We start from the raw sequence: 27,286 nt of genomic DNA, 5'->3' as shown, positions 1-27,286 counted from the left end.
ACCCAGATTCAGAGAAGTTTCAGCATTTTGGGATGCAGAGTGTACAATCATCTTCCCGCAAGAATAAGGCAAATTCAAAACTCGGTGGAATTCAGGTCTTCTCTGAAGTGTTTCCTGAAGGAACAAACTTTATATTCACTAGATGAATTTTTCACATCACGTTTTTAGGAGTTTTTCTATTGTTGCTTGTAATGTTTGACATGTCTAAGTTGTACATGTATTATTAATTATGATGTGCTCTATAATTGAAATGAATGTCAATGTTTGTCTATATTATTTTGTAATTGAATATTGACTGTATATATTATGATGTATATTGACAATTTCCCACATTTTTCAGTCAGTGGAAATAGTTATTTTCCTATCAAGTGCGGAAAGTGATACTTGCCCGCACGAAACTGCCGTTGCCCGAACAATGCGAAGCAGTTGAGTGCGGGCAAGACACTTTCCGCAAGAGTTAGGAACAATATTTTTTCTACAAGCGCTTGAAATATATAAATATATCCATTTCACGAAACAGATCATATCTCATTTGATTAATTCATATATAATGACAGACGTAATTCTGCATGTCATTACTATGGGTTTCCCATCGTTGACGTTCTATGCATAGAAACATGATAGAATTTAATCTACTCTATAAGATTTTCGTGCGGGAAAAACCCCTGCTAATCCATTCCCGCACGCAAATGCGTGCGGGAAAGAAATAGCAGGCGTTTTTCCCGCACGTTTTGGGAAAGTGACTCTTTGCAACTTGGAATGCGTGCGGGAAAAAGGTTGAACGCGCACGCTTGCAGAAAAAATATATTTTTATTCTATTCTATTCTATTCTATTCTATTCTATTCTAAATATAAATCATATTTCCATCATCATCAAGTTGATTTTCTAAACTTGGTAAATGGCCACTACGCTCCCCAGACTTGACACCTTTTATATTCAAGTTGAAGTTTTCCAAAATGTGAGGGCAAAATTTGCATATGGGTTATATTTTTATCTACAGAATGATGGACATTTTAAAAATCTTTTATAGTGAAACAATTTCCATTATTTTCAAGTTTCAATGCAACTCTTGCTATTGTAATTCTTCTACTTTTTCTATTATTCTCAAGTACTTACTTACAAAAAAGGTTAAGTGTACGGAATTTTTGAAAAGGCAGTCGAATTACCTTTGAAACAAGGTGTCACTCAACCCCTCTTTCCATTTAAGATTTCAAGGGTTGTTGTCATCACAGGTACAATTGATTGGAACCAACCGTACAAAATGTCTCCCTAAAAACCAAAGTGGCTGAGGTAGGTGGTATCTTATCAAATGGACACACTGTATAGTATAATATATGTTTATTTCTGGATACTTCAATGAAACACGAATTATTTCTTAAATTCTATTTGGGGATCCGGAATTATTGGATCACCTAATTATCGAAATACATATTGAATCAAATATCTCTTTTTCTTCGAGGAACTTCGAAAGGTTTGACTCTTATATATTTTGCCCCATATTTCTCTTCATAATTCTGAAAATCAAAAGAATAAGTTAGTAAGTACCCCTCAGAAGCTCCGTAAGCTTGTGCGAGTTCGGAGAATCAGTTGTGTTCTGTGTAGGCTTTGTTACTGTGTCCTTACGCCACCTTAGGCACAGCACTGTTAATTTGAACCCAACAGTGAATGGTGGCCCGTACCCGTATGGACTAGAAAATTCCTTCTCTAGCCCGGGATCGAACTCAGTACCTTGCGGTTGCGGAATACTGAGCCGACGCTTCTAACTACCAAGCAGCGGACGCTATAAATGAAAAATAATTATTCTCCTAACAGCTGAGAAAGTGATACCTACATTCCTGGCAGTTTGTTCCAAACTCTGAAAAGTATTCTCCCCGGTAGCTTTAAGAAGACGGTATAGAAAACCATCTGGATTCCTGAGTAGAATATACGGATGATCGAATTCTTCTACTCTTCCTCTCTTCATCACCAACATCTTGTCTGAGTCCATGACGGTATGCAGTCGATGAGCTACCGTCAACAGAGTGCAGTCAACGAACCTGGTTCTTATGGTTTTCTGAATCAAGGCATCCGTGTATGGATCTACATTAGCAGTAGCCTCGTCCATTATGATGATTTTATTCTGCTGTATGAGCGCCCTCGCAAGACACACCAATTGTCGTTGACCAGCACTCAAGTTATGTCCACCTTCTGTTATTATAAGATCTAAACCTAGATGAAAAATATCGTTTAAGTCAATAGTTTGGCAAGAAAATAGATCTTTCCTTCTGTTAGTCTAATTTTATTGTGTGAAAGAATTAGGCTCCATTCGCTTCTATATAATAATAACAATTTGATACGACCTAGAGCTATGATGAGCACTGGAAAAAGTGATTCAAGCTGATTACACTAAGCACTGATGCTCCCAAATTTCAAGCACCAAGCACTGATTTTCAACAAAAGGCTCACGGTTACTCAGCACTCTGTGAGAGTAATTCGAGTTTTCGATAACTAATAGTTGGGGAGCCCAAGAGGGAAATTCGGGATTTACTCGAGCGTGCCAAGGGAGATACTTTGTAACCTGTAGAGTACCTCTACCAAAAATTAGACCTGAATATAAGGGCAAATGTCCAGGACAGCCTGTCAGAATAGTACCAAAAAAAAGATTATCGTATAAGGTGGGCAAAATTGGTGATACTTGAACTACAACTTTTTAACCCAACGAGATTGAGAAAAATGAATGTACCATTCATGTCGTCTTTTTTCGAGAAACTAATAATGCCATCACCTGCATTCCTCTATCTTCTTTTGTTTTTGAGTTATAGGCCAAAATTAAAATTTGGGCGATTTCAACTTTGGTCATTATCTCCGTTTCTGTTTGTGCTAGGATGTTGAAATGAAGACATTATACAGACACTTTTTTGATACCAATTCAGTGGCGTACTATGCTTTTTTCCTACAGGTTTATTTGCTGGGCTATAACATAAAGTTGTGTTTTTTTATGAAAACAGTTGTTTAAAATGACTAAGAAAGAATCGCCATTTTTTTACCGTTTTAAAAATATATCATACATCGCCATCAGTCTTTCTAAGTAATTTTAAAGTACTGTATTCATAAGAAAAAATACACCTTTATGTTATAGCTCAGCATATATACCTGTTAGAAAAAATCATAGTACCCCAAAGTTGAAATTTTAAATTTTGACTTATCACTCGAAAACAAAAGATAGGGTAATGCAGTTGATGGCATTATTAGTTTCTCGAAAAAAGACGACTGTAATGAGCCATGCATTTTCCTCTATCTCGTTGGGTCGAAAAAGTTGGAATTCAGGTACACCAATTTTGATCACCTTGTACATACTCGAGCGTGTCAAATTAAGATGTATGTGGTTAATTACATGTTGAAAAGTATACCTACATTCTCTTAATCTGACCATTTTGGCTTGATATAAACGTGTGGAAGGGAACTGAATTTGCGAAAAAATAACGTCACTTGTACATTCTCAAGCGCGGTGGCTTTTTTTCTTATTTCGAATCTAATGATTCAAGAATAACGGATAATAATCTGACAGTTTCAGCCAGCAAAAGCAATAAAAATTGGTTATAAAAGTCACAAGAATTAGTTTTTTTGAATTCTCTCCTCTCTGGGGTTCAAATCGTTGTAGAGCATAACATTTTCCATAAATTTCACTCGAAACAAATTTTTCTACGTCCAAAGGTTTTTAAGATATATGCTGATGAATTTACATAAGACTGGGATTCTACATTGACCTTGCTCTTTCTCAGTTATGGCTAAGCACCTCGCCTTCATCACCCTCATAACCGGTTTATCGGTTAAGAGTATATAAAATTGCTTCAGACAGAAATTGTATAGAAGTTTATTATCTACAACTTTCATAATGAATACAAAAACCATTAGAGGTGAAGGAAGGGAGATATTTCAGAAAAAATGCATTGTTACCATCTTTAAACTGTCAGATAAAGAAAACTCCCTCTGATTATTGTGTCAGATTAATGGGTCAACTCGTCTGTAACACCAAGATTAACCATTTGTATGAAAATCTGACACTCTGTTGTATGTATAAGTAACGATTTTCATTGAATTTTCAAAGGACCGCTGTGATCTTGCGTCACGTCCGAATTGTCATTCTTTTGAAAAGTAGCTTCCTTTGGGTCCAATTAACATATCCTCTGAAAATCTATCACGTTTGAAAGTGCATACATCATAGAACCTTCTTTACTTTCTACCATTTAATCTTCCAAATCCAATTAACAAAATTTCGAGTTCAAAGTCGGAATTTAACAAAATTCCGAGTTCAAAGTCGGAATTTAACTAAATTCCGAGCTCAAAGTCGGAATTTTGTTAAATTCTGAGTTCAAAGTCGGAATTTACTAAATTCCTTCTCATATGTACTCGTGAAGCTCAATGGACAAGAAATCTGTACACCCCGAGGTACACCCGGTGTGCTTTGATGTTTCTTACATGAAGAGGTCATTACAACGGTGAGAAAACCTCATATAGGCAGCTCTATTGCGTATTGGTTCATTTCCAAATATGCTGAGATATTCATGAGAGGATTCGGATTTCACAAAATAAACACGTTGTTCTTTAATAAATATTGAAGTTGATGTATTTTATTGAAGAAAATTGTCATTAGGTCCATGTTTTTGAATAATTATGAAATTATGGGGTAGTAGACAGGTAGAGGTAAGGTTGGGCACAACCTCCCCCCACACCAGTACTGAAATAGTAACCATAAAATAACATTGAGCTCCCAGGCCCCCCCTCTGTATATATAGAGAAATAATCTATGTCGTCGTATAACAACACCCTGTGCATCTAGCCTGTATCGCTTTCGAAGTAGGAAATAAAATTCCGACTTCGAAGTCGGAATTTAACAAAATTCCGACTTTGAACTCGGAATTTAAGGAAAAATATTTTTAAAATATTATGTGGCCCTTCTACGCCTTCGTAATACGATTCTCACAAAATTTTGCACAATTTTTCGTATCGGTACTTTACTACTGACTACTGTGTTTCAATTCATTTGTATTTTTGAAATATCGAGAAAATTTTTCAGATGCCTTTAACTCCGTGATCATATGAGCAAAAAGTGTATTTCGCCATCTACCACCTAAATCGGTACATTTGGATTCTTAACCTGTACCTATATTGATTCCCACCACGAATTCTTCCTCAAATAGTCCTACCTAATAGACTGTGGGTTAACAAAGCTTCACTTATTCGTGTTTCGACATAATTCCCGAAACGGCTTATTCCTCACTAAGCCCTTCGATGAGGTGATCGAATTACTAAGCACTATAAGCACTGCTGTTAGGAAGTCCTTGGGATCACGAAAAGAATTCATGTGCACAATGCCGTGGCACAGTTTGATACGAACATTTGACGCACATTTTGAAAGATTTCTGGTGGTAATTGTCTCTCTTGATTCATTCTCTATATGAATCTTCTACACTAGTTGGCTCAGTTAGATAGATTTTAGATTTGAAGTGTGAAGAGGCGTCATATTCTGTGAACTGTGACCGGCCTTGAGGAAATTTTCACTCAGAAAATTTTGTTTATTTTTTAGTGCTGCATAACAAGGAGGTGCTCCATTCTGTTGAGGACATCATCTTCAAATAGGTTCTCATCATTTTGAAGTATAACCATGAATCGAAAGTATATCAAACTTTGGAGAATATCCAGATAAATTCAAGATTCTACTAAAAGTAGAACTGGCAATTCAAACCTTTGGTAAGTTATGAAGTTATGTGGTACCTAGTTGATGTTGCTGCCAGCTCTCGGACTAACAACGATATGGAGTTATGGACCCTCATTTAACTTAGCATCAAGAAACGAATTACTTGTTGTTGTTGTTGACTCAAAACTTGAACAGTGGAAAAGAAAGTGTTTGATAAAAAAGTTTCAATGAAAGAAATAACGAAGTGAAATATCGAAAAAGATTGAAACTCCTCAAATGAAACTCTTACCTTTATTTTCATCGGAAATAACGTCCTTCAATTCAACTTGCTCCAGTGCTTTCCAGAGAAACTCATCGTTGTATTTAGAAAACGGATCTAGGTTTTCCCTCATAGTTCCAGAAAACAGGAAAGGTTCTTGGGGAATGATGGAAATTTTTTGGCGGCTAACTTTCAGGGGAATATTAGTTATATTGATATCGTCGATCAGGATCATGCCTTCGACTTCATAAAGTTGGAAAAGAGCAGATATCACCGAAGACTTTCCAGCTCCGGTTCTTCCGACGATGCCGATCTTCTCACCAGGCTCCACAGAGAACGTGATATTTTTCAGAATGGCGTCATCCGTTTCATCGTACTTCAAACATACATCCTTGAATTCGACCTTGCCCTTTTTCGGCCAGTTCTTCGGTAGGTCCGGTTTGTTGGGGCGCTCAGGTTCGATTTCGATTTCTGTGTACTCGAGGAGTCTCTCAACAGAAACCATCTGGTTCTCCAGTTCACTCCACTGACGCATGCCCCACTGTAGAGACCCTATAAGGCCCAGATACTGTGTGATGACAAGACCAATATTCCCACCATTCATGCCTGAAAGAAACGGAAACTTATGCTGACCAAGATTTCTTCTCAAAGGAAATTAGACAGTTTAATTGTCAGCCTGAAAGTTTCTTTCCAACATTAGCTTTTCGGGAATATTTCTTTTGAATTGTTATTTAATGTAGCTTTGGTGTAATAAACTCAACGCTGCCTCATTTTATTCAAGGCTAGACATGGGCTTTGTTAGCAATTAATGGCGAATCTCTAACTTGCGCCTAGATTCCCTTGATCACTTAAAAGGAATACGGTTTTTTTTATTGAAGCGTGGATAAGAAGTTAATGTTGAGATTCCATGGTGTGTACATGTTGATAAGTACGTTAGTTTAGAAACACTATATTTTCTTCTATTTCACATCCAACCAAGAATGCAGGCTTCTTGTGAAAATCCCAGAAAAGGGATATTATTCAATTTTCCTGCCAAAGCTGAATGGTTTTTCTCAGAGAAAAATCAATCAATTCCGATTAATCTGCCTCCGAAACACAAGAAACCAGCTATACATTTGAATTGAAAAGAAATTTCATCAGATGAGCCAGGCTGCTCTGTATCTGTGACAACAATTCAGAGAAATCTGCATGGTACGGAAAGCAAATTTTACAGGACATTCAATTGTGACAGAAGCCGAATAAAAATATTGAAAAGTAAAAATGTAATAAAGCATCCCTGTCGTGATCAATTGAAGAGCGGCCTTCGGCTAAACAAGGGACGCTATGTTTAAAATGTTTAACTTCTTATAAACACGAAGATTGGTCGTTATCGACCAATCTTCAATCTAATAAAGTACATGCAAAAACACTTATTTATTCCGTTCCTTAAAATATTTTTGGGAAGGAATCGAAATTCATGTTCGCAATTGGGCTTTGTCTTGACAAGAGAGATGACTCATGAAAATTGATTCCTCATGGAATTCTGCTTTGTTTTAATGTAAAAATTTCGAATTCATGTAAGAAAATTGTTTTTCAACGTAAATAAACATTCTGCTGAAACAGTAATAACCTCAAGGTTTGCCATTGGAAAATTTCGGAAAATTGTCGTTTTTGGGCATCTCCGAGGAATGATGATAATAATAAGAATTAATTCAGATGCATACCACCCGCTGATATGAATATCCACAAGAGTTACATTCTGAATTGAACTAGCCAATTTGCCATCGTCAGGGCCACTAAAAGGAGGAAGTTCCACCGAAGTAAAGCAGGTGCTGACCATGGTTTCGGTTTCATTTGATCTCGTCAGAGCAACATATTTTTTTCTACGATGGAAAAACGTTTGAAATTGACGGACTCTTATTCTTGCATTCTGGCTCTTAATACTGGCAGACGCTACTGAGTACTAACGTTGCAATAGTCGAAAAAGCAAACTATGATACAAGAGGTCACAAAATCTCGAAGTTGTCAATCTCGTAAACATTGTCTAAGTTGAGCTAATTGTTTTTAATTTTTATGTTATGTATGGAAGTTGAAATTGATGAAATATAAAAACTTCGAAGTCTAATATCTAGAAAATGAAGCTATATCCAAAAAATTTATTTCACATTTTTTATGGAGAATATCAGCCTATATACGTTCCTTTATTGTACGCCTCCAGTTTTGAATCACCCTGTATAATGACATGAGGACAGAAAAAACAAACATTACCTTTGTGCCATTCGTGCTTTTCAGGTATCTCTAACTGACATGTTGCAAGTATGAAGTTATAGATGCTCGAAATTCAAACACCAAATAGAGCTTCAAATAAGTTAAACTCACCTGAACTGAAAAGCAGCATGAAATAAATAGAAACCGCCACAAAAGTGAAGGAAAACATGTCTAACCAGAATCCAAAGCATCTACTAGAGGCTAGGAATAAGAACCAAGAACTGCTATGGACATCCTGCAAGCGATCAAACTCTTCAGTTAGATCTTTTTCCATATTGTAACATCGTATTGTTGCCAAACCTTCTAAAGATGCCGTCATGTGACCAAGAATCGGACTTCTTGCTGAGTAAATGACCATTAATATGAAATCCTGAAACTGTTGTGATTAACTTACCTACGGACTCTAGTCTCTTGACACTCCTACTGGTCCTTATATAAAATCTTCTGAAGAAATAAATACCTGTGAATAACAGTAGTAGTGGAATAATCAAAAACGCTTCTACGATGACCGACAGGAGAAATATCCCAAAGACGAAACAACCAATCTGGAAGGAGGTGATCTTTGAAATACTCGCACATTTTTTATTTATTTTGATAACTGTTTTATGAAAATTTTGAATTAACTGAAGCTAACCGGGATTGGTATCGAGATTTTTGGGTTTCATATCTACGAAACCTAACATATTTCGATAAGCGAGGTGTTATTTCCATAAATAACCACAGCCGATAAGAGCCATGAAGCCTCCCATCAATGAACATAATAGTTTAAAAAACCGACTGAATTAGGCACAACTTCTTCCACATAACTAAAATCACTGATATGGACTATGGAGTGTAATTTTATCATACACACACGGTAGTGTTGACAGAGGAGCCAGCAAGTAGGATAAGATGCGTAAAGATACTGATTTGGTCCAATCTGTCCTGAGAGTGTGAGGTTGCTGAGCGGAATGCTCAGCCTTTTGAAATTGGGAGATTCCATACTACCAAAGACACACGAACTTGTTCTTTGAGTGTATGTTTATCCTCCCCTGGATTGCTTGCTGTGTTATTCTGCGCAGATTCAGAAAGTTTAAAACTAAATTCGAGAATATTCACGTAACTGATAGAACTTCCCAACAGAAGGAATTTTAAAAACTCTGAAATAAACATAATTGGATCTACGTTTGGTTGTAGGAGAATCCGTATAAAATATTAATCCGGGGTTCTGACAAGTCAATATTCTCCGTAGATTACATTGATAGATCCATACTCAAAACAAATCTTAATAGATATTATTCTACGGAGAAGTATGATAGCAAATAAATTCTCTTTATTTTATCTACTGTTACAATTCATAGTTGGATTTATTCTAAGACTGCTTTTGTCTGATTGACGGTGTATTTCTTATTTCACTTGTTTCTTCTTTTCTGTATACATTTATATTATGTCTTGTTGGCTGATAATGCTCATTTTGTTGTTTTACTTATTATTATTCTTTTCTGAATATTCTCTTTTTTCATATTTTTTTTTCTGGGTAAGGATACTCCTCTGCTGAAGTGAACTTAACCTCGCCCTCATTTCTTTCGTGTATTAATTTTCTCCCCAGCATTGAAGTAGACATTCGATAAAACTTATGAAGCTACTACTCACCAAAATAACTTCCAGAAGAACAATTGGAATATGTTCATCAACTAAAGATAAATCTTTAGCGAATCGATTGAGTATTTTGCCAACGGAGTTTTTACTGAAGAAATTCATAGTAGCCTGCATGAGTCTATTGAACATTTTCTCGTGAAGATTGCGGGAAGCACGCGAAAAAAACGCTGCGTAGTATAAGCAGAATCCAATAGCAGTCACTGTTGTGCAGGCAAGTATTACTGCATATGTAGATATGATCTTCGTCCTTTGAATACTTGTCGGGTATGCAATTCTTGGCTGCACTACTTTGACTTGCTCCAAATTGACCCTAAAAGAATTCGATCTGAAGATTGTTCATCTTTGTTGCAACACGAGCACATTGTAGGTTTTCAAAGTTATAAAGAGGTGATGGAAGCTCACGAAAGACTGAAAGGGCTTAGATATCAAGATCGGAGTTGATCAATGTATGACTCTTTGTCTACGAACTGCTTATATGTCATAATAGAGAATAAAAGTGAATTGAAGGTCTACCTACCAATTCTTATATCAAAAAAACTCGTCCTCAATTTCATTTCACCACATTTTTCATTGAATCTACTACTGAAGTACTTTATAAAATAAAACGCTCAGTTATGAACCTCATAAAGAGGGCCAAAAAGTTTACAGAAGTGGAGAAAATCCTTTTGAGCACCTACTTCAGAAAACAAGTTATCCATAGAAAGACGATTTATTCTGAGGATCAAGTTTAAATTATTAGTTTCAAGGTGGCGTAGTTTTTCCTTCCATATTTATGTATTATCAATTACAGAACATTTTATCATTGTGAATGAAAATTTTGAATGACCGAAAATGGCACAAAAAAAACAATTATTTATGAAACATGATCAACAGTTGAGGCAACCCAAAAATTCATTTATCTTGTGACAATCATACATACAGATAACGAAAATAATAAAATCATGATTAAAAAACTACATGCAGGGTGTTTTTCATGAGTTTGAAGTTGAGTAAAGACTTACTGAGCCCGTTCCAGATCATTGTCTCTCTGTTTCATTGAAACTAACAACTTCAAGCAAAATATAAAATTTCAGTCGAATCGATCGAGAATTTTAGGAGTTATAGCCAAACGAAAATTTGAGAAATTTCACAAAACCCCCTATATCACGGAAACGGATTACCGAAGGCACCTATGTGGGGTGTTTTTTGAACTCGGCTCAATGCCTTCTATTCACGGTTTTCATTTATCCGTTTACTCGTGAAACACCCTGTATAAATGGAATACGTTAGCCATGAATTCATAAAAGCCACGAAATAATGCCTGTTGACAACTGGCTAGTTGTGGCAAGCAAGACTTTGTAAGATTTTTACATCTATTGTTGAAATTTTTGGTGCAGAAATCGATGGAAGTTTTTATATTAAAAATGGTTGCGGCAGGATTTCGAGATCAAGTAACAGATAAATGTAGGAATTTTGCAACCGAATTTTATACTACATTAGACGAAATCTGTAAAGGGCGCCTAAACTTTTTCTGCTACATAAAGTAAGCTAGTTCGTAGAAATAAGACTATTTTATAATACGATAATTATAATACTATAATCCTGTTATATTGAATTCGTTGAAAAAGGCAATTTTGTTTCATGGATTCTAATCACCATCATGAATGTATAAGAAATCCTTACTGTCTTTTATCATCTTGTTGTTGGGGAGCCCAAGAGGTAAATTCGGGATTTACTCGTGCGTGTCAGATTAATATAAGGGGAGATTCCTTGGACCCTGTAGAGTACCTCTACTTAAAATTAGACCTGTATATACACCCTCTAGCTCGAAACAGTTAAGAGTATGTAAAATTGCTTCAGACAAAAGTTATAGAATTTTATTATCTACAACTTTCATAATGAATACAGAAACGATTAGAGGTACAGGAAGGGAGATATTAAAAAAACTGCATTGTTATCTTCAAACTGTCAGATTGAAAAACCCCCCTGATAAGCGCCAGCTATCATGAACCATCTATATGAAAATCTGACACAGTATGTACACCTGACGATTATTTTTTACATCTTTGAAAACCTGGAGACGCTTTCCCCACCGCTGGAAATGCATATATCATAGAACTTTTTTTATTTCTACCATATTATCTTTAAAATCCACTAGGTCTCCACGACGCTCAAGTAAATCCCTATTAAGCATCGTCGGTTCCCCAACAATTGAAATATGATAAAACTGAAGTTTATTTTTGAAAGAGTACAGCGGAAACTTACCAATAAGCAACGAAATAATCACCGCCAAAAGACGCAACGTGACTTATGAGTATTAGAAAAATGAGTATCGATATAAGAAACAGGTTTCCTCCTGCTCGTAGATAACTCCAGTACGTGTGCAAGTCCACCTCTCCTTGCACAACCTTTTCTTTTTCCATCTGCGGCATATCTTCACTATTTTTCTCATCCGCCTTAGTTATATTTCTACTCTCTTTCTCCTCAATCTCAGCTTGAATTGTTTCCAACATTTCAGCGAAATCTAAACCACTATTTTGTAATTCTGAAAAAGTGCCGCATGCCTCGATACGACCATCCTTCATTATTATAATTTTATCAGCGGTTTTCAGGTACTGCAACTGATGAGTTACCAAAATACAAATTTTGTCCCCTAAAAATGTTTCTATGCATTTCTGGTACAGATGCCTGCCTATCTTGGCGTCCACGGCAGATAAAGGATCGTCTAAAATGTAAATATCTGCTTTTCTGTAGATGCATCTCGCCAAGTTCACCCTTGACTTCTGTCCGCCGCTGAGTGCTTTTCCTCTTTCCCCGACTAGAGTAGCATCGCCGTGAAGGAAATTTTGAAAATCACCTAAAAGAGCACAAACATGTGTAACTGATTCGTACCTATCCTGATCGTAGGATTCTCCGAAAAGTATGTTTTGCTGGATGTTTCCAGCGAAGAACCAAGGTTCTTGTGAGGCGTAAGATATTCTTCCTTGAATATCTACGTCTCCGCTTATGACAATCATTTCTCTCAACAACATATTGAGGAGACTCGTCTTGCCACTTCCAACTGGTCCGATGATAGCAACTAATTCTCCTGATAATATGTTAAAATTCAAATTTTTGAGTGTGATCTCGTTTGACGTATCCAACCATTTGGCACATACACCTCTTACGAAAACCCTCGGCTCAATTGGTAAAGAGACCTGATTGGATTCCAGGTCTCTTGGGTCGATATTCCTAAGGTTGTTCGGTGTAAAACCGGATGGATTTTCAACGTAATCTTGATTTCGAAGAAAGTTTTCAATTCTCTTCAGGGAAACGTTGACACTGAAGAGGGCGGCTATGCTCATGGCAAAGACTATTGTGACAGCTGGCTTAATCACGTTGTATATGGCAGTTACGACGAAGATCTTCTGCGGTGCCAAAGTATTCCCGAGAAGGACGTAAACAACTAGGCTTATGAAGACTGCTATTCTTGTTATGAAAAATTCGAGGGAGTAGAGTAGTCCTATGAGGTAGCTGTGATTTCTGATTTCACTCATCTCATTTCTGAAAATAAAAATTCCTGTCTATGATCGGTAGTAACCTCACTTTTGTCAAACTGACGACTGAGTATTTTTGTTTATATTTGCGTTTGGTAAAAATCACAGATTGAAAAATTTTCTTTCGTTCAGCATTTTTTGTGGCCTAAAAAATATGCAGCTGATTTTCCCCTGCTTCCAAAACAGTGAAAATTATTGAAATTATAAAAATGAAGAAGATTGAGTGAAGATTATATTAAGACGCCCTGTCACAGCAGGTTTCATAAAACTTTGATTGTCCGATCAACGATTTGACAGTCACTCGATCTCTGAAATGAAATCAGTGAAACCTTTTCATTTCTGCATGAAGAAGTAGTAATTGAGAAAATTTAATGGACGTATGAACATCATAATTTGATGCGAGAATCATGACTGAATCATCGATGGAAAACCAATTGAAGTCTATTCGCCAATCAAGTTGGCTAGAAAATATCAAATTTCGAATAGCGATGCTTGAGATAGAGAAATGGAATTTATTAATCTCTCTTATCCAAAGCAGGTCGAAACTGTGCACACATCATGGTTTTTGGGCTCCTAGCTCATAACCCTTATTGTTGAGGAGAGAAAGATTAATTTCTGTTAAAAATTCGTCTGAAGCTATTTGAGACCACTATCATGTAGTGAGGGAAATATATGTATATCCAGTGGCGTAGCAGGGGCTCCCTCAGACCACGGGGGCCCCAGCACTAAAGGGCCTCTATAAGGCAAATGAAAAAGTACTAAATGGGGCACCCCTTATTTTATTTATTTGTTGTTTCGCAAAATTTTTATTATAATAATTTATAATGAGCAAAACATATAATTACAATAGTGACCGATGAAGGTACTATTTTACCCGAAAAACAGAGAAACTGTCCCAAAATAATATATTTGCAAAAGCAAACCCTTGAGCTTCTCTATTTTCAAGTGTTTTTATCTTCAACAAGTTTGTCGTCATTATCTTTAAATGTCGCCAGGTAAATAATTGTTTTATTGGACGGCCTGGCGGCTTCTAAGATATGAGATTCTTCAGGCGGCTTCTTCGACGTTGCAAAAATGATTGTAAATTCCCCAATCCACATATTTTTTCTCAGGAGGGATCAAATATTATACATATTAGCATCTCTTATCTTTTCCTCTTTTACGGCCGTTTTCAATAAATCTATCTATCCATCGTTTCACTTACTGACGATTAATAACCATTGGAAACCATTCTAAAATATTTCTACAGATAGATCATAGAAACAAAATCACATGCATTTTCTATCTTCAGTAACTGTAACCAGGCCCGCCGCTAGCTGTCTGAGCGCCCGCGTGCAAATACTGTTATGCCGCCCCCAATATGGCGCTACATCAGGGGTGTATCCAGAGAGCAATTCGGGGAGGGGGGTAGTGGCAAGTTTTAGCCAGAACTGATAATTGGAACCTGCGGAACTTCGGGGGGCGGCAGTGCCCCTCCCGTAAATATACCTGAAAGAAACACTGCAGTGAATTCACTGAATTCCGTGGATATACGGAAATTATCGATGTTGGCCGCCTGTCCTCCCGATCCTTCAGAGAAAAAGTCTCTCTAAGGGGGATGGGGAGACCTTGCCGCCCCCAATGTTGAACGGAGTTGGAGAAATTTCAAAGCAGTTGGCAAAGTTTCGATCGCATATGGCAAAATTTCTGTTTCTATGACAGTTGGCAAAATTTTAAGGCAGTTGGAGTTGGACAACCGCCCCCCTTTTTTTTCTCCTCCCCCCCCTGCTCCGCTTACCACGTTGTTTGTCCCCTCCAAATAAAATTTCAATTTCACTGGATTCGCCGCCCCCCTGGACGTGCCGCCCTTGTGCCGGGCACGCCTTGCACGCCCGCTTACGGCGGGCCTGACTGTAACAATGGATAGATAGATAGATTGAAAACGGCCGTTAGAGTGTGTTCAGAGTCAAAGTTTACAATATCCTGACATTTTTGGTATCTTTGTATTTCAGATTTTTGCGCTACGCCACTGTTATACCCTATTAGAAATTCAGTCTGAGATATTGCTAAGTGGGAACGCCCACCAAAGTAGCGTAGCACTGACAAGGCACATACATGACAAAGGTGATTCATAATTTTCAGATATGAACTGAGAACGACATATTTCACGCAACTGACACTTCACTCATATGTGCGATATCTGAAAAATTTTCATCGCCTTTGTCATGTATGTTGTATGTGCCATGTCAGTGCTACGCTACTTCGGTGGGCGCTCCCCCTAAGGAATAAAATGAATGATCACATATAGTCCATTCAAGAATGATTGACATCCCAGTAGGACTTGAAAGTCCAGACGCAGCTTAAATCTGGTCATAAAAGATCTTCAATAATTTCTGTAGTTTCAATCACAGAGTGGAATATTTACATATAACCTAGAAGAGTATTTGAAAAGAAGAAATATTCAAATTCAGAGCATATTAATCTGCAATCGAAATTGATATAATTATCTTTTCAATTTGTTGGATTGAAATAAGAATGTAAACAGCTCTACAAAACTCAAATTACCTTCGGTCAGTGCATAGATTCACAATAATTGGTCTGTGGATCGCTGTTTATTCACAATACCAACCAGAATTCCGCAACACAAAATCTGAACTTATGAGCTATTACCAACTTAAATTCGATTTTCCATAGCCACCCGAGATGTCAATCATTCTTGAATGGACTATAGTTCATTCAGGAATGATTGACATCCGGGTGGCTATGGAAAATCAAAAAGTTGGTAATAGCCAAGCTGAGATTTTGTATTGCGGAATTCAGGTTGGTATTGTGAATAAACAGTAATCTACAGACCTATTACATGTGAATCTATGCATTGACCGACGATAATTTGAATTTTGTACTGCTCTTTACGTTCTCAATTCAATCGTACAAATTGCAAACATAATGCTGATTAATATGTTCTGAATTTGAATATTTCTTCTTTTCAAATACTTTTCTACGTTATATTTATATATTCCATTTCTGTTATTTCAAGTATAGAAATTATTGAATGGACTAAAAATATTTTCATTGATCTTTCTCCGCCTTTTTCGAATATATTCAAATTATATTGTTGCTCCTACCTTCTGGCAATCTTTACTACTGTTGAAAATGGTTTTTCCCAACAATACATTTTGATGGCTTGAATACCAGTTAGGAGTTCGTGTATCAATCTGACCCTTTCATCAGTTCGTTGCAGAATTTTATATCTCTTAGATGACGTCATATTTCCTAGAAGAACTGAAATGGAAGCCATATATAAAATTCGTTTTTGGGAATCATTGAAAACATTGTCCAAAATTATAACCAAATAAAAAATATTACAAGCATTTGAAGCCATATTATTTTACAGGTTTGGATATAAATCTGAAACAAAATTAATATTTCTTCAATCAATAACTCAAAATGAAAACGTTGAAGCCTGTCAATTGATTTTTAATTACCCGCATTTTGTTTTTGTCTGCAAAATCATGCAAATTCCGTTTTTCAAATAGAAATATGTATACATGTGTGCACTCGTTGAAACACATACGAAAAATGGAATCTCACCATAATCCCAAGATTGTTTAAATACGCAGTTTCCACATTTTCCACTTGAGATTGAGAACAAGAAGTTTGTAAAAATAGTTAATGTATTTAGTTTATGTATTGTCGGTGTGGAGAAAGATTGAATGAATGTTTTTTCGTATTTAATTCGAAAAAAGTATTGAGGATGGTCAGGATGGCGATTAGCGGAAAGCGCTCTATCTGATAATAAAACATGATCGCTAATACTTGGAGTACGTTTTTGCTTAATACCTATAATCTGTTTTGTTTTAATTATGTGGTAATCAGAAAAAACACAAATGTGTCAAATTAACAGTTTCTCCACTAATAACTCAAAATTGACAAGCTGAAACGCGTAAATTGAGTTCCGCTTGTACCAAATTATTTATTGGCAATAAAATGGAATATTTTTCCCTAACCCGAAGCCCCATCCTTTTTTTGTTTTTCACATTGATACACTTATCATGATGCGTTTATTCAGTAATTGGGTGAGACACTAGGAATTTAATTTATTTTTCTTATGTATCTTCTAGTAACTACAAAATAAAAAAAACTAAAGATCATGGTGAGATTCCATTTTCCGTGATCTTTTCAACGAGGGCACACATGGTATCTGTTTCCACGTGAAAAGCGGAAATTCCTGCCTGAATAGCCAATGAAAATTACAGCCTTAACATATACTCACCTTGTATGGGTATGAATATTGATAAAAATATAATTCCCCAGAGAGCACTAAGTTGAATTTGATTGTACAGAAGATAAAGTGCAACTAATGTGAGTATTGGTGCAATCCAAACGAAATGTGAAAGGAAAAATCCCTGTTCGAATTTACCGACATCGCTTGATAGCATCGTGATGATATTGCCAACAGTGGTTCTTTCCACAGCACTTTTACTCAATTTGAGTGCTTTTCTGTACATCAGCGATGAACAAGCTATCCTCATTTTCATCGCGATGTGTAAAAGATGGAAGGTAGCATTATGGGAGAAAATGGCATTTACATATAGGGTGACGATGACTACTGTGGAGTAGATGTACAGTTCTGATACTGAAACTATGGACTGATCCTTTTCGAAGTACGTAACTATCTTTCCAATTGATAAAGGCATCACCAAGCTGAAATCGATGAAAAGATTTGAATTACTCGATGAAAAATTAACGGCATACAGATGTATTGAATTCTGGAAAATGTATATCCTTATCAAAAATATAAAACTCACTTTTTAATATATTATTTGCCTTTGGTATAATTATACTAGTGATTCCCTATCAGGGAATACTCCTTCTGACGAAAATGATGTATTTTCTATGAAATACCTTTGAAACGTCACATTTTGAAATAACCATTTCAACCGTTTCCCAAAAAAAAATATTTGAAGCACTTAAAATAAAAATGGGTATTCAAAATTTAAAGCGTTTCATTTCAATTGTACAAGTTGGCAACATCGATTGAAATATGCCTTGATAATAAAGGGCAACAAATACATTATCTTGATGAGATAGACAAAAATGGCTGTCTATGAAGTCTGCGACGAACGAGGAAGGGCGTAAAATTTTATGGGATTTTTCATAGATATATTATTTTAATCCTACCACGGTATGAAAGAAATTCTTCTTGCCATTTAGGCAACGTCGTAATAAGCGCTGCCCAATAGAATGAAGCCCTCTCTCTAAGCCTTTCCGTCTTCACCATATCACCATAGTAACGCAGCTCCACTCTGTAATCTGTGAGTTCCACGTTGCCAATACAAGTTCAAGTACAACCGTACGGAATATTTATATTTTTTGACCGTTTTATTGACCTTTGAGTTGCGTGTCAGTGATTTTTTTCAGCAACATGGTTTGTAAGTGCGAAATATGTGGAAAGGACCGAAAAATCTCATCCGGATTTATCCCTCCATAGTCCATAGGTGAATCAACCTGCAGTGTGATGTTGTTCAGTGGCGTCGCACGTGGCAGCAAACATGTATTATTTTGAAATCTTCATCCAGGCTTCCATTTAATATGGAAAGAAGACGTCTTCCCTTTTAGGATGGACAAGCATTTTTTGCCTTTTGCTCAAAGAAAATGATGTATACAGGGTGTGGCGTAATGAATGGATAATATGGAGCCTGCAGGTAGAGGACCCTATGGCGGTTCAGAAAAATATATTTTACGTTCAGTAAAAGTCCCTTGGTTTTCGAGATATTCGAGATTTTCGAAAATTCAAGAAAATCACACCCCCCGCCACTCTTTTTGCAGGCAAGACTCCAAATGGAGGAATTTTTTCAAACTGTTTTTTGGATAGTATTCCTGGATAGATGCGCTATCGAATGTAAATTATTATTTTTGAGGCGCATGAATAGTTTTTCATAAATAAAAGAATTAACTCAAATTTTCCGTTTTGCTAATTTTTTTTCCTAAGTTCAACCCAGCGTGGCGTGAAAAATAATATGGTTACCTGAGTGCCAAAGCAAGAGAAAACATGCCTGTTTCACTGAGATTCTGAAATGGTATAACTCACTCTATTTTCAGTATTAAATACAAAATAAATTTCTATTACAATGAGTCAAGGCAGAGTTTGACGTAAGCCTTTTTCTTTAATGTTTAGCAACTGAAATGAGACTTGCAAGCAGAATAAAGCAATTATTCATATGAAGTTGTAGAGCATCTAGTACAGCTCCTGATGCACACTTTGAATACTTTTTGTGAAACTCGATTCAATTAAACAATGTTTTAAAATTAGTTTTTTTCCCTCGTATTCTTTCATTATCAAGCCCTATAGTTATAAAGTTAATAGTTGTTAAGCGAATTTCAAGTAACTAAGTGAATTTCAGCACTTTTGTAATTAAGAAAAAAGCTGAAAATTAGGTAATTTTTATTACATTGAGTCAAGACCCTTGTTACAAAAATGCTGAAATTTAATACATAACTTGAAATCAACTTGAAAATATTGATTTCACAACGTTGGGGTTCAATAATAAAAGAAAACGAGGAAAAACAACAATTTTAATATATCGTTTCATTGAATAAAGTTTCACAAATCACAAATGATGCTTAAATTGGCCACCATGAGTTTTGATACATGCGCTATAGTCTACACTTTCTAATGAATCATAGCTTTATTGTATTGATATCAACAATTTTAAAATGAGTATCGTTTCATTGAATTAAATATCACAAAAGATTCTCTAAGAGGCCACCATGAGCTTCAGTAAATGCTCTATACCTTCTTATAGACGATTGCTTCATTCTGCTCGCATTTCTCATTTTAGCTGATAAAAATTTTAGAAAAACTGTTTACATTTAACTGGGCCTCAACTGATTGCAATAGGAATTTATTTTGTATTAAATTCTGAGAATACAGAGAGTTATACCATTTCGGAATATCAATGAAAGTGGCATGTTTTTTCTTGCATTGGCTCTCAGGTAACCATATTATTTTTTACACCGCGCTAGGTTGAACTTATGAAAAAAAATTAGCAAAACGGAAAAGTTGAGTTAGACCTTTTTTTCATGAAGAACTATTCATGCGCCTGAAAAATAATGAATTACATTCGATAGATCATCTATCCAGGAATACTATCCGAAAAACGGTTTGAAAAAATTCCTTCATTTGGACTCTTGCCTGCAAAACGAGTGGCGAAGGGTGTAATTCTCTTGAATTTTCGAAAATCTCCAATATCTCCAAAACCAAGGCACTTTTACTAAACGTAAAATATATTTTTCTGAACCGCCATAGAGTCGTCTACCCCCAGGCTCAATATTATCCATTCATTACGCCACACCCTGTATACTTATGTTCGGAATGTTCGGATCATTTTGATCCGAATGATTTCGAAATCAGATCAGATAGAAAAATTATCCTATTCAGAAATGAATAGGGTATTAATAAATAATTTATTTATTATTATATAATATTATAAAACGTAATGAATCATATAAAATCTGTATATACCTGCTCACGCAAGAACTACTTGTGATTTTTTTTGTAATTTCATATGTTAATAGAAATTTTTCTCAACACTTTTTGTAAGCTTTATAATAAAAATAATAATATTTATCACTGAAAAAAGCCCAGATCATGTAATAAACTTTTTTAGTACATCAGAATTTTTTCTTGAAACCATACAGATAGAAAATAGTGAAATATCATAATAGTAAATTCATTGAAAACATCTTTCTAGATAGTGAATAGTGAAACCAGATTGAAATTCACACATTTTTCTTTTTGACAAGTATCAATTATTCTCAATTTTGAAGTGTTAAAATTTTTTACACAGTTGAAAACCATACACATGCGTATGCACTATGAGGATTTTATTGTTCGAAATTTGGTTATTTCGAGAACGGAAGAAAAATGGGAAATATTCTCAAATAACACTTCCTCTTCACTGATTAACTAAAATTTTCTCTTCTAAACTCCACTGCAATTTGCAATTCATCAAAAATATGATAATGTTTAATTTCAATTCTAACAACAATTTGTACAATTGCAAATTATTGTACAGGGTGTCCCAAATTCGATGTCCAATGAGGAAACTAGAATAGCTAAAGCAAAACCGATGACACATTTCAGAAATTTGAATTGGAAAAAAATCGTTTGTCAGTAAAGTTTCCACGTATTAACCTGTCTATAGAAGGTTCAAGATTGGATCTGTGACTTCAAAGACAAAAAAGTTATGAGAACTTTTCGAAATAGTCGAAATACAATTTTTTGGTAATAATTCACAAAAAAGGTACAAAGGATCTTGTCATCGATTTTGCTCTAGAGATTTCTTCTAGACATACAATTTGGGACACCTTGTATATTTCCCCTGTTTGGTTCAGTGTGGCATGATAGAAGGGGTGCGACAAGGAAGTCCGATGTTTTATCTTTGTTGCACTCGTTGTGTGGAACCTCAGTGTTGGAATCACAACAAACCCGATATTTATATAGTGATGTTCCGTCTCCTCGGGGTAATAAGTCTATGGGATTTTTATGACCGGTTGCAGTTTAGGCTCGCCAGTAAGTAGGCGCCTGTTAATCAACAGCTGTTACTTTATAAACAAGCTGATCGGACATTGTTCTTTTTATTTTCTAGTAGGCGCTGTTGCCAAACTTGAAACCAAGCGATTTAAATTTCAGAACCTCATATTTGAAGAATGATTTTGAATAGTTTCCGGGGAGCATTTGAAAAAATCATGAATGAAACTCATTATTATTCAGTTTAAACTTGCATATGCAGTAATAACCCAAATTGAGGAGAATTCCCCAATTCGAAATTTGTTTAATGAATTTAGTGCTTCCTGAGAAGTTATTACTTTTTTGTTATTCATATAAGGTAGAATCAAGTTAATTTAAAACTCACTCATGTTAAAAACTGTATGAATTGGCGTTGCAAAATAAGATTGCAGTGCTAGGGTGAGCAGTGTAACGTGTAACGATAATTAAGGATAATCTGTGAGTTTCCTGCGCCCATTCATACCTTGTTATGTTTCTTAGGTTGCCTATTCCACCCATATTTAAATATTAATTTCTGATAATTTGTCTTCAATACACATATGTCACGTAGAATTTTCACATTGCTCATTCTTCGAACAGCGTATTTCTTGAGCAGTTAGACTAATAAATTGGCGAAAACTCTCCCTGGTTGCAGGTAAACAATCTACGAATCTACTAATATTCTAATTGATAATGAGTAGTTTAATCGATGTAATTGCAGATTTCTTTCAACACTGTTCATTTTTTCGAAACATTTCTATCACAATAAAAGGTTATAAAAATCCATCTTCTCATTTAACCCCTGTGCAAGAACCTACCCTTACAGCAGTTACCTAACCTAACTCTACTACGGCTGTTGTTGTTATTGTTTTCATAACCTCCAAAGCAAAGATTAAAGAGTTATAGAGAGATTATAGAGAGTCTATAATCTTTGCTCAAAAGTATATCGTTTATTGAGTGTTGAGTTTGGATGCGTGTTTTTTTGTTAATAGGCTGAGAGATAATATAAGGACAGTTATTACTGAATTCCAGTAATTTTGGCATATATCGCTATGAAAATTTTTGCAATATATTATGAATTGAATCGCCGATGTCACCCCGCCGCTATTTTTGACGAAATATATTAAAAAACCGTCGACCAATAATTGTGAAAATAAGTTTTATATACACAAAAGTTCAACTTTTTTTTCTTTTAAAAAACCAACTAAATTATTGGAAAGAGACGGGGCTTTACGTAAAAAATTAAAAGCGTAAATTAAGAACTAGTGAATGCCATTTTTGAATGGAGATTCTTGAGGTATTACCAATCTCTTAATATATGTCCCAATAGTTATGCATCACCACGTATATTATCATTGAATGAATACATTTCTAACTAACAATGTTTGTCAAAAATAATGAGAATAACTGTTCCTAGGATATCGTCAATAAGTGGATAACAGTCTTATTCCATAATCCACTAGAGGGTTTCGCTTCACAACGCAAGATTCGAACTGGTTACATTTTTTTGTTTGGGCGACAGCTGCTTAACTTCACGAGCTATTTAGAGTGAATGCACTGATGAAGGGATTATTTATGAAATACTTTATCAAAGACAACCGGCTCGTGTTTTACATAAACATACCCTGAAAATTTTTACCAAGTACGTTCGTTTTGTTATGTTTATTGCAATAAAATGAAGAATTTCTGCTCTCGATCATTGTGATAAAATTTTCGATGAAACCATACTTTGTTGTGCATTTGAAATCTTGTATGGAAAAAATTAGGAAAAATTTATATGAATAAGGAGAAATGACTCCAGAATTTCAAATTCAGAACAAAACCCTTTTTTTTTCCAAATATTCACGAGACTACGAGACCACTGCGAGACTCTCGTACGAGACTCGTCACGAGAACCAGAAAAATCTCGAAAACGGGACGAGACGAGTCGAGACACTCCTGGGCATCACTAAAACCATTTTTCAAAAAAATTAGCAGATTTTACTAGATTTCATAAATAAATGACTACTTTTGCCTATTGATTTCTCCACTCCAACTTCCGGTTTCCCAAAAATAGCAAAATTTTTCTGCCACAATCTATTTAGAAAAATTCTGCCAATATTTTCTGAATAATTAATCAATAGTGCATTCAAATATACAGGTTGTTTCATAAACATTGCGAACAAACAGCATATTATCCTCTGAATTATTTGGAGTCAAAAAGGCCTTTGTCCGAAAATACTTCGTTTCCCAGATATTGGACGTATTCCAAATAAATATCGAATTCCTTGATATTTTCGAAACGGCTATCGAATTTGAACCAGATTTGGTAAAATAGGATATATCATCAAGGTAATTACTTTTTGAGTAACTCGCTTTTAGCAGATACAAGGTGGGCAAAATTCGATGGCATTGAATGGCAGCTCTGTAACTGTGAGAGCTAAGGAAAAATTTGTGCCACTGTTCTAACCCCGATTTTCAAAAGATGGAAAATCGCCAAAGCCTTATTCTTCTACCTCCTTTTGTTTTCAAGTTATAACTGAAACGTTACATTCTTCAGACACTTTTTCATGTTGAATGAAGTGGCGTAGTGCCATCCATTTATCTGTAGTTCTTACGTTTACAGAGTCGATCCTATCGAATTTTTCCACCCTTTTCAGTTGGATGCGAACTGGCATTAACTTTCATATTTTTGAAGAGCAAAATAGTACGCCATTGCTTTCATCCCACAATTATAATTATTCAATTTAGAACAAAAAAATATTTGCGTTTTTTCCCTAGAATGCACCACAGTGAAAGTGAAAAATTAACACCGTTCATTACACAAAAAAACACCGTACATTGTAGTGCAATCGAACAATGACGTTTCGAAAGTATCTATACTCCATTCACATTTATTTTAGCAGTCGGTTGGCCATGAAATAATTTTCTCAAGTTGTTGTAACTAGAACGGAGTAAGGTTGGCAATCATGAAATGTCGTTAATGTCATAACGCCGTTGTCACAACTAATATCAATTTTTATTACGAAAATGCTGAAAGTGTTTCTTTCAAAAAAGAGACCGGGTTTCAGGAAGTGCTATTTAGAATTCAGGTCCGCTCATTCAAATAGTTATACCCTGATATTCTACAATCCACAATACGTCAGACGGTAGCGAACATATTCAATGTAAGAGAATTTATATAATGTTTCATCTCAATCTAAACGACTTATATTTCAGATGAATATTTCCACAATCAGAAAGATTGTGAATAAAGAGGATGACAAAGAATTTCCTTCTATTAGGCGACCCAAAAAGTGGTGGCATTTGGGAATTTTATGTTTGAGTGAATTAATGCGAAAAGTTTACTATAGGATTTTCGATGAATGTCATCGTAGAATAAGTTCCCGAAAATTGATTTTCCTATTTTTCATTTGACTTGTTCTATACATTGTAAATATATTAAGGTACCAATAAATACCTAATTATTATTATTATATCAATGTATTAGGATCAGCAGCCACAAATACGCGCCAGTTGTCCTGTTAATTGTTTATTCATGTGAAACTTTTGTTCAAAGGTGAAGTTCAGTTTGACATGGAATAACTTCCTTTAATTCCTTTTACTTATATTGATGCAAGATGATTTTGGTTGAAGAATTTTACATTCTTGTAATAGTCTAATAATCAAATCCTCCTTCGGAGGATACCCATTCCCAACCACTTCATCATATGCATTTCATCTTCGGGTTAATATTTTTGAAATCTACAACTGATGTAACGTATTCAAACTTTAGCCAAAGAAGATGAAGAACGTTTACTCGCCTCAAGCTAGTGCATATTATGATATTATACTGATCTATTGTATTTTCCATGCAAATAACTGGATTTGGTATGCCTTTAATGAGTTTGTATAAACTTCAATTATGTTCGTCATATATCTTCCGAAGAGTTTCGACATTGTGATAAAATACGTAATAATAGAAACTTTTACGTAGAACGGGCAACATATCGTTGATTTAAAACCCAAAAATGTTTTGACAAGCTTCATAACCCCACATTTTCGTACTATACAGAGTGAAATGTGTCAAATTTCCATGGCCAACCGAGTGCTAAAATCAAAGTGAATGGAGTATAGGATTTCCAAATGAATATGTGAAAATCATATTATAACTTTTCTTGAAAACGGAGCATTTCCTGTTCTATGAGGTTCCATTTAATCGTACCTGCCAAATTATATTAGAAATCAATAGGGTGATATTGTTTCAGGAGTGGTTATTTTCATCACCCCTGGATTCTTTTGAAGTGTACTACTGGTATATTTTGAAGCTGAAAATGAATTCCTTGTTTCGTTTGCAAAGGTTTTGATGCCCTGACATTTTTCCTAACTCTTAGCAGGTACATGGGCAAATGCATATAGATACCAGGGATAAGTATTGAATGATAGTATAACATTCAAGAATAAGTTCAACAAACAAAATTAAAAACAAATGTTCAAGATTTCCTGACGGATACCTTGAAGGATTTTTTGAAATAACTGTGAAACAACATTTCATACATCGATAAAAATATTCAAAACATAAATCCCAAGCAGAGTTGAATCAGACTTATATAACATACGTCCATATCAATATCCAAAAGTGCTATGATCTGAATTGAATTAGCCACAAAGCATCGGACGGGGGGAGTAGATCTTAATCATGATTTTGGTCTCATTTGACCTCATCAGAGAACACAACGAAACATATGGAGTGTTATCCAAAATATTAATCATTCATTTCTATAGGGGTGTCATTTGAGTTGCTCCGACGAATTCAAATGATATCGAAACCTTGTTCAGCATATATCATATATCCTTCTTCAATGGGACTTTCTGTTGGTACTCCGAATGATGACGTGTGGCTAGTCCGATTTAGACTTTAGTATTTGCAGACTGCATCGAAAGGTTTTATGCGTCTGAATTATTCCTGATTATCATTGAATCAACACAACCTGCAATACTCTATGCAACAAATATTCTTAAAAATAAAACTCACAGCAAGACAAGTTCTTCTAAAAATTTGCAAAACCCCAACAACATGTAACTGTTTCCAAACATTCTATATAATGCTCTGTGGAGTGCAAACTTCTTATGTTTTTTCACTTCTTCGTTCCAGTAAATTTCCAGTTGTCTTCCCAATGTACTGGATTTATGTCGAGGTAACACCTCATATGTGTCTTCCTCAGATATTTCATGGTGGACTGCCACACTCATTATTTTGAACATGTAACTAAAAACCATTCGGCATGTTTCTTTATTGATCTCGAATAACTCGAGAACAGCGAAACTTACAAATAAGTTACCTTGGAAATGAAGTTTGCTTTCAACAGTGGGTTTTCTTTCTTCCTCATGGTATTATCATTGTTCATCTTATTTTTTTGATAATGGAGTAAACGCAGCATTAGGAGAATTATTTAAATTG

General features: G+C 35.3%; 2 protein-coding genes across 2 annotated transcripts in view; one reads left to right on the top strand and one right to left on the bottom strand.

The window, feature by feature from the left end:
• Window positions 1–1,426: 1,426 nt before the first annotated feature.
• On the bottom strand, window positions 1,427–27,286 carry LOC123312106 (probable multidrug resistance-associated protein lethal(2)03659). Its single transcript, XM_044896335.1, has 11 exons — window positions 27,157–27,286; window positions 26,861–27,094; window positions 17,590–18,020; window positions 16,442–16,598; window positions 12,067–13,344; window positions 9,817–10,132; window positions 8,579–8,729; window positions 8,296–8,526; window positions 5,968–6,543; window positions 1,833–2,209; window positions 1,427–1,515 (listed from the first exon to the last, which is right to left on the bottom strand). Exons 1-11 carry the CDS (start codon window positions 27,264–27,266, stop codon window positions 1,438–1,440), a joined length of 3,939 nt encoding a protein of 1,312 aa, XP_044752270.1. The 5' UTR covers window positions 27,267–27,286; the 3' UTR covers window positions 1,427–1,437.
• Window positions 16,043–27,286, top strand: part of LOC123312108 — a 64,438-nt gene continuing 53,194 nt past the window's right edge. Inside the window, exon 1 of the mRNA XM_044896341.1 lies at window positions 16,043–16,136. The gene's annotated coding sequence lies outside the window, so the exon portion shown is untranslated. The remainder of the gene's footprint in view (window positions 16,137–27,286) is intronic.

This window comes from Coccinella septempunctata, chromosome 4 (assembly GCF_907165205.1).
Source record: "Coccinella septempunctata chromosome 4, icCocSept1.1, whole genome shotgun sequence".
Lineage (NCBI taxonomy): Eukaryota > Metazoa > Arthropoda > Insecta > Coleoptera > Coccinellidae > Coccinella > Coccinella septempunctata.
The sequence above is the reverse complement of the archived record's forward strand: the minus strand, read 5'-3'. Positions and strand labels throughout refer to the sequence as shown.

Excerpts from the sequence above, each read along its gene's own strand:
- LOC123312106 (XM_044896335.1), bottom strand. The coding sequence starts at position 27,266 with ATGCTGCGTTTACTCCATTATCAAAAAAATAAGATGAACAATGATAAT. Across the intron at positions 16,599-17,589 it reads AATATTCATACCCATACAAG|TTCTTCTAGGAAATATGACG; the intron begins GTGAGTATATGT and ends CTTCCATTTCAG. Across the intron at positions 10,133-12,066 it reads GATTATTTCGTTGCTTATTG|GGTCAATTTGGAGCAAGTCA; the intron begins GTAAGTTTCCGC and ends GAATTCTTTTAG.